The sequence below is a fragment of the Pogona vitticeps genome, chromosome 3 (assembly GCF_051106095.1).
Source record: "Pogona vitticeps strain Pit_001003342236 chromosome 3, PviZW2.1, whole genome shotgun sequence".
NCBI lineage: Eukaryota > Metazoa > Chordata > Lepidosauria > Squamata > Agamidae > Pogona > Pogona vitticeps.
Genome location: NC_135785.1, coordinates 52,592,822 through 52,608,783, shown reverse-complemented (window position 1 = coordinate 52,608,783; position 15,962 = coordinate 52,592,822). Strand labels below are relative to the sequence as shown.

At 46.7% G+C, this 15,962-nt stretch overlaps 1 protein-coding gene across 5 annotated transcripts in view; it reads right to left on the bottom strand.

Moving 5' to 3' along the window:
- Positions 1–12,211, bottom strand: part of SLIT1 (slit guidance ligand 1) — a 163,838-nt gene extending 151,627 nt beyond the window's left edge. For all 5 annotated transcript variants that reach the window (XM_072995695.2, XM_072995698.2, XM_072995696.2 and 2 more), the window contains exon 1: positions 11,746–12,211. In XM_072995695.2, the coding sequence (XP_072851796.2) occupies positions 11,746–11,948 (203 nt within the window). In that variant the 5' untranslated portion in view covers positions 11,949–12,211. The remainder of the gene's footprint in view (positions 1–11,745) is intronic.
- Between the last annotated feature and the right edge of the window lie 3,751 nt (positions 12,212–15,962).

The following is a 15,962-nucleotide window of genomic DNA, read 5'->3' as shown; positions in this document are numbered from 1 at the left end:
ATGTGGGACAGGAAGCAACAGTTAGAACTGGTCATGGAACAACTGAGTGGTTCAAAATTGGGAAAGGAGTACGGCAAGGCTGTATATTGTCCCCCAGCTTATTTAACTTATATGCAGAATACATCATGCGGAAGGCTGGACTGGAAGAAACCCAAGCCGGAATTAAGATTGCCGGAAGAAATATCAACAACCTCCGATATGCAGATGATACCACTCTGATGGCAGAAAGTGAGGAGGAATTAAAGAACCTTGTAATGAGAGTGAAAGAGGAGAGTGCAAAAAACGGTCTGAAACTCAACATCAAAAAAACTAAGATCATGGCCACTGGTCCCATCACCTCCTGGGAAATAGAAGGGGAAGATATGGAGGCAGTGTCAAATTTTATCTTCCTGGGCTCCATGATCACTGCAGATGGAGAGAGCAGCCCTGAAATTAAAAGGCGCCTTCTTCTTGGGAGGAAAGCGATGACAAATCTGGACAGCATCTTGAAAAGCAGAGACATCACCTTGCCAACAAAAGTCCGAATAGTCAAAGCTATGGTTTTTCCTGTCGTGATGTATGGAAGTGAGAGCTGGACCATAAAGAAAGCAGACCGCCGAAGAATTGATGCCTTTGAATTGTGGTGCTGGAGGAGGCTCTTGAGAATCCCCTGGACTGCAAGGAGAACAAACCTATCAGTTCTAAAGGAAATCAACCCTGAGTACTCACTGGAAGGACAGATCCTGAAGCTGAGGCTCCAGTACTTTGGCCATCTCATGAGAAGAAAAGAGTCCTTGGAAAAAAACTTGATGTTAGGAAGGTGTGATGGCAAGAGGAGAAGGGGACGACCGAGGATGAGATGGCTGGACAGTGTCTGCGAAGCAACCAACATGAACCTGACACAACTCCGGGAGGCAGTAGAAGACAGGAGGGCCTGGCGTGCTCTGGTCCATGGGGTCACGAAGAGTCGGACACGACTAAACGACTAAACACACACACAGTCCAGCATTCTGTTCCCCTTCGGGCCAAGCAGATGCCCAAGGAAAGCCCACAAGCAGAGCATGAGTGCAACACCATCTGCTTGCACATGCTCCCCACTGCAACTGGAGAAGCATATTGCTTCTAATACGAGGTGTAATATGGAGGCCATCATGCCTAGTAATCACTGGTAGCATCACTCTCAATCAATTTGTCCAGTTCTCTTTTAAAGCCATCTGAGCTGGCAGGAAGCACTATATTTGTGAGTGAATTCCACACTCTAACTCCACGCTATGTAAAGAAGTACTTCTTTCGTATTTGTTCCAAATCTCCCACCATTCAGTTTTATAGAATGGCCTTGGCCTCTATTATTTATGAGAGAAGGAGAACATTTTTCCACAGCATGATGTATATTTTCCTTAAAAAGACGCACATGTTTATAACTTCTCATTGAATTGCTTTAGCTCCTTGATCATTAATTTTGGTTGCTACTTTCTGAACAGTTTCTACTTCTATAATATGCTTTTTGAAGTGTCGTCATTAAAACCGTATACACTAGGTGTGGTCATACACCTGATTTTGATTAAGGCCTTATGGGTTTGAAAATTCTGTTTTCATTTGTTTTTATAATTTATCCCAACACCACATGTAATTTGCCTTTCTTTCGTAATGGCCACACATTTGGTCCACTGTTTCACTGAGCTCTCAAAATCTATTTTTTTCTCTAGTCAGTCACTACTAGTGCAAATGGCATCAATGTACATATGAAGTAAGGACTGTTTTTTCTCAAAGTGAATCACTTTATACTCCTTACACCGCACCATGTTTATTACTTTAATGCTCATTCCCATTTTGGAAAGATTATTTTGAAGCTCTTCACTGTTCTTTTGTTGTTGTTGTTGTTGTTGTTGTTTGGTTTGTTTAAAACACCACTTCATCAGCTAATCCAACCATTTTACTGTTCGTTATGAACCAGCTTAAAAGACAGGCTCCAATACAGATTCTTGGGGTTTCCAGAGTTTACATTCCACCACTGTGAGAATTAACCATTTACCCATTTTTCTTTGCTCCCTCGTCTTAACCAGTTCCCAACTCATATGAAAACCCTATCCATCTTACCCAGTAACTGATATTTTTGTTGAGGAATTTTGTCCAAATCTTTTTGAACAGACAGATATATCATGTCTAAGTGGCTTGACCTTTTCCATAACCTTGCCAATACTCTCAGGCAATTCTAGTTCAAGCATGAGGTTGTTGGGCGTCATGGTCACCTTAGGCAGGAAAGTACAGGGGGTGGCAAATCCTCCCCTGGAGCTGGAGCATGCATTCAACTACACTTGCTGCTCCGGAAAGCTATGAATACGGAGCCTCTTCAAAGCTGTCCATTTCTTGAGAAAAGGTTTGTGCAGCTAAGACCTGAGGTCAGTGGTTCCCAACCGTGGGTAATTTAGGTGTTCTTGGACTAAATCTCTCAGAAACCCCAGCAAGCACAGCTGGTAGAGAAGACTTCTTGAAACATTCCAGGGCATACCACAGACAATTTTTCAGGTTGTTCCTCCCATAGTATTGTGGCTCCGAGGACCCCTTGGAGCCAGGCATCCAGGAAATATCTGGCTTGGGGCCAGCCTCTGGGGATGAAAGATAGCCAAATCCCCCTCTTCTTTCAGCAGCATACAGAAGTGTAATGATTACTGCTGCTGTTGTTATCCCCAGCCCAATGGCATTTCTTCTTTATTCAGTGATGAAAAGTGTGCTGAGGTCCTGCCAGCAACTTTATGTCTTCCTATGGTGGGTGGGAGTTAGGGTGTAGGTGAATGCATGTGGCTTTTCTCTTTTTGACAGACAGAATGAATTCATCCCCATGTGCTCTTCTCCATCCTTTCCACAAAGGTTTTGTCCAAGTTGTGACCTAAGCCTTCCTGGAATTACTGATACCTTTCTGCAGAATTCATATTACTGAATTGCTACTACTGTGTTGTAGTTTTTCTCTCTTTGACAACAGAATGACATCATTGCCTTTATGGTCTTCCATGTCCTTCTTACAGAGTCTGCATCCAGCTCTGACCTTATTGCACTAGATCTCCTCATTCCACCAGATTTTCATTATGTTGACTATCCCGATGCAGCTCATTAGAAGCAAGCACTCCACAACTACCACCATCTTGGCTTAATAAGGTAAAGGAAAACCCGTAGTGCCACCCGTCCCTTAATAGCTTGGACCAATAGCATGGAAACAGATGCTCACAGTGATCTTCCCCAAATGGTATCTGCATTTTCTTCTTTGACCAGCCATCATGTTCTCCTGAGAATAGGTACTCAGCCTATTCCTTCCCCATCCTTATTGAGACAAACACATTTGCATCATCCAAAGATGGTTCATCTTGGACAGGAAGCCAGTTCCTTATGACATTTACCCAGGACTTGGTTTAAAAGATGATCTATGACCTTTTTGTCACTAATTGCTAGGTATCTGGTTCCAGTCTGGTCAGCTATGAAACTCACTTTGTAACTATAATCCAATTCCTATTTATCACCCTGCCATACCTGTCATGACCTCAACAGAGGAGTCCCCCAGCAATGGCAAGCCTGAGGAACTGCAGACTCCAGAGCCTGATGGGATGGAGGTTATGCTTAATTCTGGAAGCCCTGGGCCCGCAGGGAACCAGGAACCCAACCCTACATATCTGGAGTCTTGGAAACTCAGGAGCCACCGCCTGTGATTGATGAGGACTCAGGAGCTGAGTGTGAGGGCGGGGAAAACTACTTCCCAGCCCATCAGAATGAAAAAGTCTGAAGACACAAGTTTTGAAGCCCCAAAGTGGACAGTTCCACTACAGGGAAGGTCTTCTTATGGATAACTGGTCTTCTCATGAGTGCCCTTATTCTCCCCAGGAGACTTAGGGCCATACACTGTGGCTAGGTGTTTGCCTTGCTATCTGAACACCCGCAGCTGTATTTGCTGGGCGGGATTCCAGCAACACAGCTAGAAAACAGCCTTCAGTGGGCTCTGCAACTTGTTGAACAACCTCTGCCTTGTTACTAGATATCTGAATCCCTTGCTCTGGATTGTCTGGACCTTTAGACTGCTTTTTGGAATATGACCTTGGACTGCACTGTCTGTATGTCTGCTTTGGTGAGCTTGATGTTTCCTGATTCTTTGGGTTGACCTTTTCTTGGTTTGGGGCTGTATTAGTCAGCAGCTTCATTGAGTGTGGAACAGGACACTACCTCAGAAGGCTGTTGTGAGCTAAAATGCTGTATTGAACCCTTACAAGAAAAAGATGAAATACGAACAGAACAAATAAATAGAAATATGTAACACACACACTCCTTTCTCAGTTACCCAACTACTTGCAATAAAGTCACATTACAAGGGTCAACATGACACATCCAAAGGAAGTATATACATCCCTATTTATAGAAGGGCACCATAAATCAAAGGGCAACTGGTATTTGTAAAGAAACAATGAGACCCAGTTTTAGAAAAGCCTCCTCTAGAAGCAAATCCTGCCATTTTGCTACCCATTATTCAGGCTTCTTTCATCTCCGGGACAATCCATTCTTACTAACAACCTCAGCTTCCATCAATACAAACACTGCAGAGTTTTTAAACTAATATTTTTCCAGCACGCAATTCCATGGAGAGGTGAACTCAGCGTTGCCATGGCAATACATAGACAGCATCTGCCTGGGAAGTAGCTGAAGGGAGAAATGGAATAGAATTGCAAATTCCCCACAACCCAGGGAAGGATCTGAAGGAAAGGAAATGCAACATGACTGTCAGTGTGATCCACCAGAAGCCTACTGTGCTGCTTGAACAAGGGAGTACTGAGGAAGCCTGCTTTTTTGCCAAGATAGTAAAGTCTCTGGTGGGAATGAAGTGCCTGTTTCATGTAGATGCATTTGTAATCCCCAATGTGCATGCACAATCCCCCTCAGACACACCCATTCCAATTGAAAGCCAAAGGGTCTAAAATTTCTTTGCCCCTCAATATGCCTGGCTGTTGCAATGTACTGAGATATATATATGAGCCAATACTGGGGAAGAAGAGGAGACAACTTTCTCTCTCTTTCCTAACTATTCCAAAAGAACCTCTTTTTCCCACAGAAGGATATACTGACCCCATTTACAGGATCATAAATGCATTTAAACTATAGAGTGGGATTAAAAAATTAGAGGTTTCCCTAGAAATCCAATCTGTATATTTGGGGGAGTAATCCTTGCCACCTGGAAGGACGAGACCTTCAGGTAAAGGTAAAGGTAAAGGTAAAGGTTCCCCTTGACAATTTTTGTCCAGTCATGTTTGACTCTAGGGGGCGGTGCTCATCCCCGTTTCCAAGCCATAGAGCCAGTGTTTTGTCCGAAGACAATCTTCCGTGGTCACATGGCCAGTGCAACTTAGACACGGAATGCTGTTACCTTCCCACCGAGGGGGTCCCTATTTATCTACTCGCATTTGCATGCTTTCGAACCGCTAGGTTGGCGGGAGCTGGGACAAGCAACGGGCGCTCACTCCGTCGCGTGGATTCGATCTTACGACTGCTTGGTCTTCTGACCCTGCAGCACAGTCTTCTGCGGTTTAGCCCACAGCGCCACCACGTCCCTTCAGGCTAAGGTGATAACAAAGCAGAATTCCAATGCCTCTCAAGAAACAGCAGCCTTGGCCCACTCTTGTCTCCAAGCTGCTTGCTTAGGCTGCGACCACACAGTGAAATGCCATGGGATTTGCTTGCTATAAAATGGATGAATTCAATTTCTTTTACTGATCACATGACACCAAGGCCAATTCAAATCAGTCCAGTCCTTGCTGCTGCTATGCAGAGTTGTTTCCTCTCCTGATGGAGACATCTACTTTTTTCAACCTTGAATAATTCGAATGGACTTTTCCCCTTGTGATCAGTTCTTTTGTTCTGCTAAGGGATGGAGTGGTGTCTGTGAGTGGTGTTGTGGTGACACAGGCAGCTTGGGCATGATATTTAGGGACCATGGGACCATCCACCAACACAATCTGTCCTCTGAGTGTCCCTGTTTTTTTTTAATAAGCAACCTCAGCACTGAGTCATTGCATTAATAAACTAGTGTACCACTAGATCAAAAAGTAAACCATAAGAAAGGTGGAAACAAAGAAAGGAAGGAAGCAGGGCTGTGGGCTGAAATACAGATGACACTGAAATTTGAATCAATCTGCAGTCCCAATGTTATTACTCAAAAGAAAGGATGGAAGTGGACAATAGACTGTGAATCAAACCTCAGCAAAGTCGAATCATTTCATGTCGACTTTTCAGTGTCATTGCAATCCTAAACAATGATGCCAAGAGAAACTCTGGGCTGGTGGCATCAAACACCCAAGTCTAAATCAGTATCCCTAGGAAAAGATCAAAAGCCTTCAATCCTCCATCTTTTACACCTATTACACCAAGATCATCTACATTTGATGTATTGCTTCAAATAGCATGTTTTAATTTAACAATTTGACAACTATCCCTAAAATCTAATGACAGTCTTTGTAGAAAAAAGGTATGTCTCCCAGATATTAAGTTTAATTTGCTCATGGTATGAAATCTAATTTACAATGATGGACCATTTTTACACTTGAGACTTCTACATATGCATATCTACTCACCAGGCTTCCACAATCAACAGATCAAAGCAGTCTTCTCTTGAGAATCCAAGAACACACATCCGTTAGGCAATCATGTTCATGGCCTTCTAATATTAGAAGGAATAACTGATGTGAAGAAATGCTTTTAAGGTACGTAAGACAGTGATTTACATAAGACAGCCCTTTTAAGAACAAAGACTGCCAGACGCATGTTAAAGGTGGGCTTTTTAGAGGGGATGCATCAAATATAGACATAACTTTAAGAACCTCATGAAAAAGAGGACCACAGAGGATCAGATTTGAATCAGCCAAGGCTCCCTTAGTAGGCTTACCCTAAAAGTATCAGTAAGATGGGAGCCTCAATAATGTGGGTACTTCCTAGTTATTTCTGGCAAAGTGAAGAGAACTAATTGCATGGGCTGACTGACTGAAAGGGTTACCACACCAGAACTGCTTTGCTGTTGACACTGCAGTGAAAAATTGCCACACCAGGTGATCTGATCACCTCCTTTTCAAAGCTTATCAATGAAGCATGGGATCCACATTTCAGAATAGATCCTATCCTTTCAGATATTAAAAGAATTATGTCTATGATGTTGCACAAGTCTTTAATACAAAATGGGTTGCCTTTGGAACAAACACCTAATTGTGTGACTGACTGTCTGCTGATCATGAGTCAACCATGCACTGACTATACTCCTGAGGCCAGGAATATGGCACAGGGTCTGCTTCTGACCAAAATGTCTATATGACTTTGTGTGTGTGTGTGTGTGTGTGTGTGCGTGCACGCACACGCACACGCACACGCGCACACACACACACACACACACACACACACACACACCCCTCTGTGTTTTACCTATGGCTAAGACATAGCAGAGCATCTAGCTGGCCTATGGTCACATTAATTCATTTTCTGTGCATAATGCCATGCTTACTATACCTAATAAATATTGTTTTTACTGTCTCAGAGAATGCCCTTTGTATCAATTGTCCTAACATTGTAATTGCTTCCCAAATGCACAACTACTGCAAAACAGTCTGTCTTTTGAGGGATTAAAATCATCCATATACGCTTCTAGACCTGACATTTATTCCTTAGGACTGACTACTGTGGGAGACATGGTTTAAAGATTGGATCCAATACATTTCATGCCTGTGAGACAGCTATGGGAACATAAAACTGACAAAAGCTGCATCAAAACCTACAAATTAACTTTTAAGAATGCTCAGAAGCAGCTACCATCTCATCTCTCAAAAGCAACAGGGAGAAAAACAGCTAGCTGAAAACTTTAGCTATCAAGCTACACTGCTAATTAATTTTATGGGTAATATCGAAGACCAAAGGAACAAAAGCACGTAGTTAAACAACATTCTTCTTGAACCTGGTCCACTTCAAGTGTGATGCACTGCAACACCTATCAACTCCAGCCAGCAGGCTCATTAGTAGGTTCTTGGGCAATACAAATGCAGAATGGGTGAGAAAAGAGAAAGTGGCCAAGTAGGGAAATTTAGGGTGTTGTTGCTTGAAAAAAAGCAGCTTTTCCAAGTTAGGCTCAGACTAGCCTTGCTCTGAGTTCACCCTCAAGGAAGGGCTGCATGCACAGAACATAAATGCAAAATCAAAGCCCTAAGATGCTAACTTAAGAGTTACTGGCTTATTTCAGGCATCACTTTGAACTGTGATCTGTGCTAAAAGTAATTTAGACTCAAACAACAGTCTGAGTTTCAAACAAGCAGCAAACAAACCACAGTGTAGGGGTGTTTAGCTTTTCTAAGCTTGGGCTGGTCTTGTTCTGAGTCCAGCATCAAAGGCTTGCATGCAGTCCATAAATTCAAAACCAAAACCTGAAGGGTCTAACATAAGAGTTTTTGACTCATTTCAGAAATCATCCTGAACCAGGGCTTGTGCTTTATGTTTAAGAAATCCTCGGCAGGCTGAACACTGCAGCAAATGGTAAATATTTTTTAAAAAATATTCCTCTTTGAATCCAGGATGATTATAAGCACTCTAAGGATGAGTGACAAGCAAGACACCTCTTGTCCACACAGTGTGATGGCATTCATTCCTGGCATTTCCAGTGGAAGCAAAGCTGAGTGCTTGTGGATAACATGCACAAGGAAGGAGAAAAGCAGGCTTGCTTATCGAACACACACAAAAGCAACTCTCTGTGGCTGTGGCATGATAACAACTTCAATGAGGGTAATTAAGGTGCCAGAGAAGGAAATGCTATTAAGGAAGGCATCCAGCAGCGTCGCTAACTGTGTTCTCCAAGCGTGCTTTGTTGTGCACAGGGGCATCCACAATCCTCTGACCTAATTAGGCTCAATCTGAGGGCAATAATTGGTTTGTAGGAGGAACAATAATAGGAGTGGGTTGGTTGTCCTGTGAAAGATCCACAGGACACACAGTGGGCCCGTCCTCCTCAACGCCTGGAATATGGTTACACCATGTTGTAGCCACCATATCACTCAAAGAAGGCAGGCCTAGCACTGCTGCTCTACTTTCACATTTGGAGCTCAAACAAGCTGGATCACATCCTTGTCTCCGGGCACAGATAGCAGCAAAGTGGCTTCTAACAGGATGGTGATCACCCAAACTCCCAAGGCAGCCTGCCTTGTTTGGTGCAGATGTCTCTCCTCAGCATAATGCTCATCATCATCCCTGACCAGCTAGGGCTGATGGGAGCTGGAGCCCAAAAACAGCTGAAGGGCCACAGATCCTTTGCCAGTTTCCAAGAGCATAGCTCTGGCATGGCATCATTTAGAAATAGCTACAATGGTTTGCTGAGAGAACCTTCTTGGTATTCCAGATTGTGCAAAGTTGTTTAATGCCAGGTTCAGCACCTCCCTGTCCAGTTAGGAGAGTCCCCAAACCTTCTGCTGCACCGGATGTTCCCATGCACCCTCCTTTTGGTATTGAATGCCACATGCCATTTTTTACTAGGTTGTCTTGCTGTCAAACATAAACTTGACCACATATTCTATGCATTAAAGCACTGTCTGGTTACAAGAGAGACCGTCCTCTGAGGAGAACCAGAAGCAGCAAATTGGGGGCAGGGGAGTGGGGGTGGGGATCGGGGGGGCTATAAAATAAGAAGGAAGAACTGAAGCAAAGCTAAGGCCTAACACAGCAGTTACAGGGCAAGTTAGCAACTCTTTCCTTTGGATGGATAGATCACCCTATGCAGTTCGAAGGAGGTGTTCTTTTCAACAGCCAAATGTCAATGGAAGGAAACGCAAGGTCTCTAGAGGTGCAAGATGGGAATCTTCTACTCAACTGCAATTAATCCCACCACTCAACCCCCTTGTCCCCCAGCCTAAACAGCACACGTTCCAGTGCTGCATTCTGGTGAATTATTTAGCATCCCCTCCAGCTTTACTTCTCTTTGCACCCCTCCCCTTCTAGCCCAGCAAAGCAATGGCTACCCTCAGGCTGCAGAGGAATGGGGAGCATTCTTGCCTCTCTCTCTCTCTCTCTCTCTCTCTCTCTCTCTCTCTCTCTCTCTCTCTCTCTGTGTGTGTGTGTGTGTGTGTGTGTGTGTGTGTGTGTGTGTGTGTGTGTGTGTGTGAGAGAGAGAGAGAGAGAGAGAATGATCAGCCCCTGTTCCAGTTGAGCTCCCATTCCTACCCTCCCTTCATGCCTTTATTCTGGATAATTCAGAACCTCACCATGCAGAGATGAAAGGCATACACACAGTGCCTCAGCTGCTCTGCCCAGCGTTTTCCCCCCACCCACCCACCCACCCTGCCACATTTCTCTGCTTGATCTCCCCTTTATTTGCCTCACATTTTGCTATTGCTCCAGGGTATTGCTATTGCCTGGGTGGGAAAGCTTGATCCAGAAAATGAGGTACCTCCTCAAATGGATCCTCCTCCTTTCTCCACTCCTCATTAAATTCCTGAAGGGAGGGAGAGGGGACCAACAGCGCTGTGTGGAGAGAATATACCGCCACTGCTGCAGACTTGAGCAAAGGCAGGCGTCCCATTGGGACTGGAGAAGAGGCAGGGACACACAGGGCTTCCCAGACCAGACCGGCGCGAGTTCCTCGGCGCACCACTAAATAATAGACACCGCGGCACACCGACCACAGAGCGCCCTGGAGCAAGCCCCCCCCCTCTCATAGGAGACACAGAAGTAGTGGCGAGGGGGGCGGCTACCTTGCTAGAAAGGACCTTAACGGATGAGACCCAGGCATATCATGATAGTATCCAGCTAACAAGCAAAACCAACGCAGTCGATCTCTCTCCTCCCCTTTTCACCCCTCCATCTACTCCCATTTCCCCAGGCACACCCCGCAAAAAGGCAGAAAGCAGCGCAACTCCAGAGAAGAGTTTCTCCAGGGAGCCCTACAGCGGAGGGACACAACAGAGAGAGAGAGAGAGAGAGAGGTGAAGCGAAATATATGAGGAAATAAAGAGCCCCAGCCAACCCACAGAAGATTCCCCCCCCGCGCCGCCGCGTGAACGCGCGAGGCGGGCACACAGAGAGAGGAGCGAGCTCGCCCCCCTTTTTTGGACTCCGGCCGAAGAGCGCGGTGCGCCGGAAAGTTGGCCCGGCCGGGGTCCCCGCGCGGTCTTGCGCTCCCCTTGCGGGAAGGAAGCGCCACCGCCGGATCGCGCCCAACAGGCGTCCCTGCTTCTCGCCCGCCTTGCCGCGCCCCGCCCCCCCCCCCCGGCTGGGGTGCACGTGTAGGAAGGGAGGGGAGGCTCCCGGAGTTGTTTTATACACACAGAGAAAGACACTGGTTCGGGAGGGGGCACCGTCGCACGGGAGCGCGCGGCGACTACCTAAACAAAGGCAATCGAGGGATTGTTCCCGAAGCCCCGGAGGGTCTCTCCGGCTGTGGCTGCGGCGGCGTCCGCCGGACCCAACTCCTTTTCCTACGTCCCGACTTTCCCAGCGGAATCCCCGCCTCCCCGCCATCTCGGACCATCCGAGCGCGTCCCGGAGCAGGGCATCCTAAAGCCTTGGCGCGGCCGTACTCCATTGTGGGAAGGGGGTGTGGCGGCCGCTCCGAGGGGAAGTCCCGAAACGAGCGAGACGCCGGGAACTCTCCGCCCCGCCCCGGCTCCCTTCCCCGCGGTGGCCCTCCGGACCCGCCAGAGCGGCGGCGAGCCCGCGGAGGGCACCCGAGGCACGTCCCCTCCGCCGCCCCCCCTTCCCCCCCCGGGCGGCACTTACAGCCTTTCCGCGCTCCTCGGGATATTCTTGGGGACGCTGCGGAGCCCCAGCCCGTGACAGTCGACCGTCGTTCCGCTGCAGGCGCACGGCGCGGGACACGCGCCGGCCCGGACCCGGCAAAAGGCCGCCCAGGCCAGGAAGCAGGCGCCCGCCCGCAGCCACACGCCGCCCGGCGCCGGCGCCGCTTGCCTCTTCGGAGCCATGCCGCCGGAGCTGGCTAGCGAAGCTCGCTGGCTGCTAGCGAGGGGCTGCCCCGCACATGATCCCAGAGCAGCGAGCTGGCTGAAGGGACGCGCAAGGGCTGCTGCTGCTGCGGGTGACCGCGAGCGGAGGACCCGCGAAGGATCGATCTCTGGCGCCTGCAGGAGGAGGAGAGCGCTCCGGCCAGGGGCAGAGGCACACTGACACGCGCGCCCGTCCCCTCTTTCTCAATCAGACACTGACACACAGCCACACACACACACACACGTACAGAAAGCACTCATCCATCAATCCCAGACGGCAGGAGAAGCATTGACTCCGCCCACTCCCCCCCTTCTTTAGTCTCCCCCCCGCCCGCCTTGGGCTCAGATATTCCCCCCCCCCACCTTCTCAAACAAATAAGGATAGGGATGAAACGGGACAAGAAAGGCAGGCAGCCTGCCTGCTTGCCTGCCTGCCTGCCTGTTTATGGAGAAGCGCAGACGTAACACACTTGCAGGCCGACACCCGGACACCTAGGCAGAGAGGGCTTGTGCGCACACACGAATCCTCGCACACTCCATGCACAAAACGGACAATGAAACAACAGGAGCTTTCAACGGAGAAACGGGAGTCTATTGTCGAGGGATGCATTCACGCATATTGTAAAGACACACGCAGAGAGAGTCCCAGCACAGACGCCTTTGCAAAGAGGTAGCTGGAGAGACAGAGAGGCCCAAGGACAGCTACAGCCTTGTTGGCTCTGGCGCCCTGCAGCCCAGCAAACCTCCACTCGCAAGTTATATCCGCTGGACACAAACGCGCTTGGGAGCAGAGGTCTTGAAGGACGAAGCTACTGCTTGTCTTCTGTCCTTGCCACTGTTACTTATTTGGTCCTTTGGGATTTCACCGCATCGCCCTGTCTGTTCTTGAGCTCCCAAACTCTCAATCAATTAATGCATGCTTTGGCTGGAGCCTTGTTATTTCCAGAGTACGTAATACAGTAGCAGCTTTCGAGCAGCGCTCCTCTGAACCCAACTCTTAAGCGAGGATGCTCTGTTCCTTTAGAAATAAGAAGGTACTGTATCCGAAGAATCTGCGAGGAGCCTCTAAAAGCGGTCTGAGAAACAAAGGTGGGGAACTTACAGACAGCATGGTTGGCTCTGCTTTTTAAGACCACATGGGTAAGAAAGTGCAGATTTTACAATAATCATAGTGGAAATGCTAATTGACTTCAGACAGTACTGGGGCATGTGTGGCCAGTGGATGTTAACTGTTCTCTCATCAGCACCAGTCAGGATAGCCAGTGGTGAGGGATGGTGGGAGTTGGAGTACAGTGACATTTGCAGAACCACATGCTTCCCATCCCTGGCTTCTAGTGAAATGTTTCATCCCAAGAACATTCCACTAGACCTCCGATAAACCTGTTCATATGCCTGCACTTCCAATGAGGTATTCTACTTCTGGTCCTAAGGTTAAAGCAATGCCAAGGTCTTCTGCTGGGAAGAGGGTTGGCCCTCAGAAAGTCCCTGGCATGGTGTAAAGAAGCTCCAATAGCTGTCAATAGCTATAGTCTTTCTATCCAGACAGAAGGGAAACAGGATAAAACCACTGTTTCACTTTTCTCTGCCAGCCTCCCATCCAAACTGGTCTCTGATGTGAATGAACTCATTAGTCAAGCTTCAAGCCCTTGACATTAATTAGACAGATGGAGGACATCTTTCTTCTGGAAAGTCTCTTCTTGATCAATAGTGACTGTCACCCTGAAGAATGAAGGAAGATTTCATTTTGTTCACTCTAAACACCTAACAACAAAAAGTTTTCTAATGCTAGTGATTGTGATCATCTTCCAAGGCCCCTTCCTCCTGATGCACATTTAAGTATTTAGAAAGAATCTATCAAAAATTGAACTGTACTTACTCTTTAGAGTAGCCCACAATATTTTGTTTGTTTCCATGTATATTACTTCTGTTATACTACATTGCATTTCACTTCTTATAGTAAAGGTAAAGGTTCCCCTTGACAATTTTTGTCCAGTCGTGTTCGACTGTAGGGGACGGTGCTCATCCCTGTTTCCAAGCCATAGAGCCAGCGTTTGTCCGAAGACAATCTTCTGTGGTCACATGGCCAGTGCGACTTAGATACGGAATGATATTACCTTCCCACCAAGGTGCTCCCTGTTTATCTACTCGCATTTGCATGCTTTCGAACCGCTAGGTTGGCGGGAGCTGGGACAAGCAACGGGTGCTCACTCCGTCACGTGGATTCGATCTTACTGCTGAAGATCTACAGACCTTAAAGCACAGAGTCTTCTGTGGTTTAACCCGTATAGTTTCCTATGATTCACATTTCACAGGGTTCTTCTGCCCTCCCCCCTTCACATTGGATTGATTCCATTTCCTTATGCCTACTAGACTCACAAGGGAACAAACTCTACAAAGTCAACCACAGTAGCAATGCGTGGCTGGCTACCACCTTATCAAAGTGTTTTGTTTTTTTAAGACTCAAGAATGGATTCTCTGGCAAGCAGTCTCAGCCTTGGTGGGCCCTGCCATGCCCATGGCAGCCCATGTGCTGACCCTGGACCTCTTTGCCAGAGCCTCCATCACATACCATTATCTACTTGGGCATTTGGGCTTCCACGAGCCCCTGGACTTCAAGCCCAAGATTCAACCAAGACTATGCCACTGTAACATTTCACTATAGATCCCACTTTTTTATTATTTGTGCTATAATTATTGAACTTCTGTTGCTTAGAATCTCACCACTACAATAGCCCAAATGGTAGGAAAGAGCTTTGATTGGTTGCTTATTTAATTTTCATTTAACATATCCTTCACAGTGCTCAGGGTGGTGCACATTGTTCTCTTCCATAGTCTATTTTATTCTTATAAGAGCCCAGGAAGGTAGGTTGGGCTGAGAAGCAGTGACTGTCCTAAGGACACCCAGTGAGCTTCATGGCGTGTCAGAGATATCTGTCTTCCGTGGATGGAGGGAAGAGAAAAGAAGGTTATTGGCTCCCTTCAGCAATGGCAGATTTACACAGATGGAGGGGGAGAGATTGAGAGAGTGGCTACGAGAGTAAGCTAAACTTTTCCCATCACAAATGCCACGAAAGGGTCAGAGGAGTTTATGTAGCATCCGGATAAGTAAGAATTCTCAAGGCCCTTCTGCACAAAATGTAATTCTTAATCATGGAAGTCAGTCACCCAGCAGAGTAGGGGTGGGCTGGACTCATTTTATCCTAGAGGCAACACAGCAAGTGACAGTACGAAAAAATACAGCAGGCAGTCTTGGCAGCAGCAAGTAGAAAGTTAAGTCTATTAATCAGTAAAATAACCCTGCCAGGCTTCTTGCTTGGAGAGAACCCAAAAGAACAAGCAAGTATATAGAAAAGGGAGGGATGTGGAAGACGAGTGAAGCTGGAACTACTACAGTGGACCCTCTACTTACAGAATTAATCCGTATTGGAACAGTGGCTGCAAGTCGAAAAGTCTGTAGGTCGAATCTCTATTGACCTACAATGCATTGAAAACTGATTAATCCCATAACTGGCAGTTTTTATTCTATTTTTGTTCCATTTTGGTTTTTTTCTGGTCTGTAAGTCGATTCTCTGGCTGCAAGTCGAATCTAAATTTTGCAGCCAGAGAAGTCTGTAACTCGAAAAGTCTGTAAGTCGAGCCGTCTGTAAGTCGAGGGTCCACTGTAAAGTCTGAACCACCAGCTTACATTGAGCCCAGCCCTGCACCTTTCTATGAATCTTTAGTCTGAATTATTATCCAGAGAGCTACCAGAAGAGCATTTCTAGAAAGAGTTCACATGAGTGTACTTAACTTATTCATATACCCCACATAGGTGACACCATATTATTAGAACCACAATGAACCCATTCACTACCAGTATTATATCAGGCTCTGATTTAATCTCAGTTACATTGAATGATGGTGAATCTATTTTCTTCAAGAAGTGCTGGAGCATTTGAAGAAGAAAGAGATTAGTTATGCAAAACGTCTTAATATGTTATCTGACTGAATCAT